Raw genomic sequence first — 4,177 nt, 5'->3', positions numbered from 1 at the left:
GCTAGTCATCTACTAAAAATCAAGCATTCTACTGTAACACATTTTAATTTTATTTCTAAAAATATTTTTTGTTCTGATTTACATTTGTTGTTGAATAGTGTATATAGAAGTGATTGCATAATAGGTCATAATAAAGTCTAACTCTTGTAGATTGTGGGGTGGTTTTTGGGGGGTGCACATGGTGAGGGGGGCTGCCATGCTCTAGGTCCCGGGAGTGGGCCCAGGGTGGGGAGAGGGAGGAGGGAACTGTGTGTTGCAGAGCTCACCCAGGCGGTGTGGTGCAGGTGTGGTGTTCCCTGGCCTCAACCCTGGCCAGCACACACACCTTCCTGGCAAGGCTACTTCCAGTGCAACTGCAGTCTCCCAGGTGGTGCTCAGTTTCCCCCAACTCCAGCTGCTCCCCCTCCCCTCCTCCTCCTGGCCCTGCTGTACCACTCCAGGCAGGGGGGAAGCCATAGACCCGGGAGGCTCCTGCCCCTGCTCATGGGGCTCCAGCTCCATCTCCTGGCTGCCTTCCACTTGCTTCACCCACTTGGCATAATGTTCAGTCATGTGCAGGTGGCTGCATGGGGATCAGGACTGGGACTGGGATGGGGACCAGGACCATCCTACAGGTGTGGGTGGGAGCACTGCTGGCTGCCCTGGGTGGGAGTGGGTGGGGTTTGGCCCCATGCAGAGTGCTGCAGGGAGTGCAGGCTGGATCCAATCAAAGGGCATGTGCCCACCCGTGAGCCAGATCCAGTCAGTTGGTAGGCCAGATCTGGCCCATGTCTATGTGACATTGTTTTGCCAAGTCTAGGCTGCCTCCAGTTCTCTGGGGAGATGACAGATTCCTTTCCCTGTAATTTTTTTACATCTCTAGGTTCTCCCTAGGGCTGTACAGAAGGGAGAGGGGTCAGCAGGGGCCAGGGCCAGGGGCACAGAGACTAGACAGTGAAGCAAACAAAGCAAGCTATGGCTGCTCTGCCTCCCAACTCACCTGCTGCCCTCTTGGGGACATGTAAGACAACACAGCATGGGCGTGCTGGTGGGAGAGAAAAAATTCCCCCCGTTATTGGTTGTGGCATTAATGATCTTGTTGAATCTGAGACCTTTAAGGTTCATGTGTCCATTTGTCAGGGGCTGTTTCTGGGCTGCCATTAGTCTAAAATGGGGAGCTGTGGCTAGTGAGAAAACCCCTTGCCAGTACTGTGGGAACAAATTTTGATACCTGGAGCAAAGCCTACACCAGCAGCCCACCCCTTCCCTGTGCACACACCTCCCTCATGCTTGCCTGGCAGTGCCTGCAGCAGCAGCAGCCACCCTCCCCCTGTCCCCTCCCCAACGAGCTGCTTGTGGCTCCATCCCATGCCCCACCTGGGCTGGGCAGCCCCTGTTGGTGTCCCTTCACTTTGGCACCCAGGGTGCTCGCCCCACTCGACCACCCCCCACCCACTATGGCACTGCCCCTTGCAGCCACTTCCAAGAATGTTTTTAAAGTTCAGCTGCTAGTTTCTGTATGAGAGAAGCCAGTACACTGAGGAGAGGAGCGCCCCAGCAGAATGTACCATAGCACTGCTTCTGTGCCTGGTTTTTTCTATATAAACATGAGTTTTCCAAGAACCTTGCTCCACCTTAGCTTGTCACTCACATATGGGTCCCAAAGCCTTCACTAGGAGCTACACATGTGCATCCAAAGGCCAACACTGCCCCTTCCATGATCACTGCGCTTAGCTGAGAACTGGGTTCCAAATACAAGGGAATTGTGACATGCACCAAACTCATCCCTTCTGCAGTGCAGTGCAGAGAGGGGTTCTGCCCTCAGGGCCATACTGCCAGTTATCTGCGCAGTTCTTCTCCATCAGAGAAGGATAAAGGCATAATGCAAATCTGTTCCACAGCAGCAGGGTGTGCTCACTTTTCAGCAGCACTCGCTGGAAATATAGCCCCTAGGAGGCAAAAGGGAAGATATTTCCCACATTGACCACTGTCAGAGTGTGCTGCCTGCCAAGTGATGTCTACTAGCTAAGTGGTAGGCTGCTAAGATCAGTAGCTACTGCTACAAGGACACTGCTAGACTCCCATATTTCTGCTTTTACCTCCTGCAGTGCACTAAGCCAAGGGCTTGAGTGGGAGGGATAAGTCAGTCACACAGCCAGACCCAAGCAACCTAGGTGTTGGACTGTGAGAGCTCACAGTAATAGCAGCAGCAGCAGCAGCAGCAGCAGCAAGGGCAGCCTACAGAGGAGGGCTTGAGAACTGAGTGGTATTCTTCAAGCCTTCTGTGTAAAAGCTAGGTTAGGGCTGGAAAGCAAACTCAGCTGTCACTCTGCTGCATTCCAGGCATTCCCAAGGACTTGTAAAACAGACGGAGAAACGCCTTGGGAGGGAAAGCATTTGAAGATTAATTTTTAACAAGAGATTTCACCTTGAAACTGGGACCATGTTTTCTGGATTTCAGTACAGCCTCTTTCTGTTCCTGTGCCTCACCACATATCAGGAGTCTCAGGCTTCCCAGGTAAGCTCACCGCTCAATCACACCCATACAGGGTCTTAGAGCAAAGGAGCTGTCTGCTACCACCTTCTGGCTCTTCTGCTTGCTGTTCCATTCCGTTCAATTTCATGTAGAGAATATTCCTTTTTTATCAGGAAAAAATGGGTTTGAATCTCTGGAGCAATTCCCTGGAATGTGTGTGAGAGTCTGCATGATGCACGGAGCAGCAAGTGTGTTCATAGAGGAAACTGGAGTAGCAGAAATAACTATAGGTAACAGATCCTTGTATGTTTAAGGAATAACTTGGAATGCAAATTAGTTTGTGGAATGGAATAGTTTGTGCAGAGCTGTTTTTGTGAATACCTATGGTATTTTCTGGAACTGTGTTTTTTATAAATATATTAGAAAGCTACCAATCCTTCAAAGCTCTTTCTGGCTATTTTCTTCTCTTGCTGATGCTTTTCTCATTCAAAGGCAGGGCAGTTGTTAACACTCAAATTAAGAAAAATACAAGGACTGAAGTTTTCGTGATTCACTGTGCATCACTGAAACTTCTCAGAGGTCATCGGACATTAAGGAAGTTGTAAAATTCACTGGATTTGTAACTCCAACAGTGAAATACAGAGTCAAGTCAAATGATCCCACCTCTGTCTTTGCATTTTTACTTGCAGTGCAACCTTTCCCACAGTATAACTGTATCTGATTTTTCAATAGACTCTATCCCATATGTACTTGACTTTTGCAGCCCAGTAGCAGGCTATGGGTTATAATACAGTCTATAGCTATCATGAGAAATTAAAAGGGCATGCACAAGAACATTGTCTTTGTATAATACTACCACTAATACTTAAGTCTTTCATTTACCAGCATGTGCTATTTGCCAGGTCAAGACTAGAGTATAATGTACATTTCTTGTCTTGACCTGGTGTGCTATCCTGTCATAGGTAAAGTCAAGCACTGACTGCTTCTCTGAGGGAGCTGTTAACTACTGGTGAATATTATGGTTCAACACACTACAGTGAACTTATGCAGGCTGCTTAAGTTAAAAATAACCCTTTAACAAAGAGCTTATTATAAAAAGAAACTGCCTGCCAGGAATCTGCTCACTTTTTTGCAGTTTTCTGCATGATACATCCAGCCATTATATTTTTGTTTTATGGAAGCATTAGGCAACAAATACTATCCAAAAATGTAGATGGTATCTTAAACACCCCCTCCTTATACTAGAAGAGCATGATGATTGCAAAATTAAGCACTCACCAATCTAGACAGGCCAGAGTTAAGTCTGCCCATACAACTTTAATTCATCCCCTTAATTCTGTAAGGATTTTCATGCAGTGTTCAGCAGCTCACTAGTTCTTCTGCCTGACTCTGCCTCCTTAAATTCACAGGCTGGACAGGGCTCAGTGAATGAGACAACTGTTCAAGGTTTGCTTTCATCCCCTCCTGCCTCTGTGGCCCTGCTCCATATTTACTGTGCACTGTCCTAACTCTGCATCAAACAAGGGATTTTTGTTTCCTCAAAAGCTTCTCTATTGCACTGGCCCATGCATTCCAGAGACATGTATTAAGTTCAGTCGAGGGGCTTAATATGATCATCTCCACTGCGTATGGGGGAAACTGAGGCAGGAAGCTTAATGATCAGACAGGCAATTTGCGGGACCTCAGTGATTGTGTGCCCAGCTCAAGACACCAAGGACTCAA

General features: G+C 47.8%; 1 protein-coding gene across 1 annotated transcript in view; it reads left to right on the top strand.

Moving 5' to 3' along the window:
• Positions 1-2,100: 2,100 nt before the first annotated feature.
• The window catches only part of FBLN7 (fibulin 7), a 94,659-nt gene continuing 92,582 nt past the window's right edge, over positions 2,101-4,177 (top strand). Inside the window, exon 1 of the mRNA XM_019544092.1 lies at positions 2,101-2,497. Within this exon, the coding sequence (XP_019399637.1) occupies positions 2,423-2,497 (75 nt within the window). The 5' untranslated portion in view covers positions 2,101-2,422. The remainder of the gene's footprint in view (positions 2,498-4,177) is intronic.

This window comes from Crocodylus porosus, unplaced genomic scaffold, assembly GCF_001723895.1.
Source record: "Crocodylus porosus isolate Cpor-Errol unplaced genomic scaffold, CroPor_comp1, whole genome shotgun sequence".
In the NCBI taxonomy this organism is placed as follows: Eukaryota; Metazoa; Chordata; order Crocodylia; family Crocodylidae; genus Crocodylus; species Crocodylus porosus.
The sequence above is the reverse complement of the archived record's forward strand: the minus strand, read 5'-3'. Positions and strand labels throughout refer to the sequence as shown.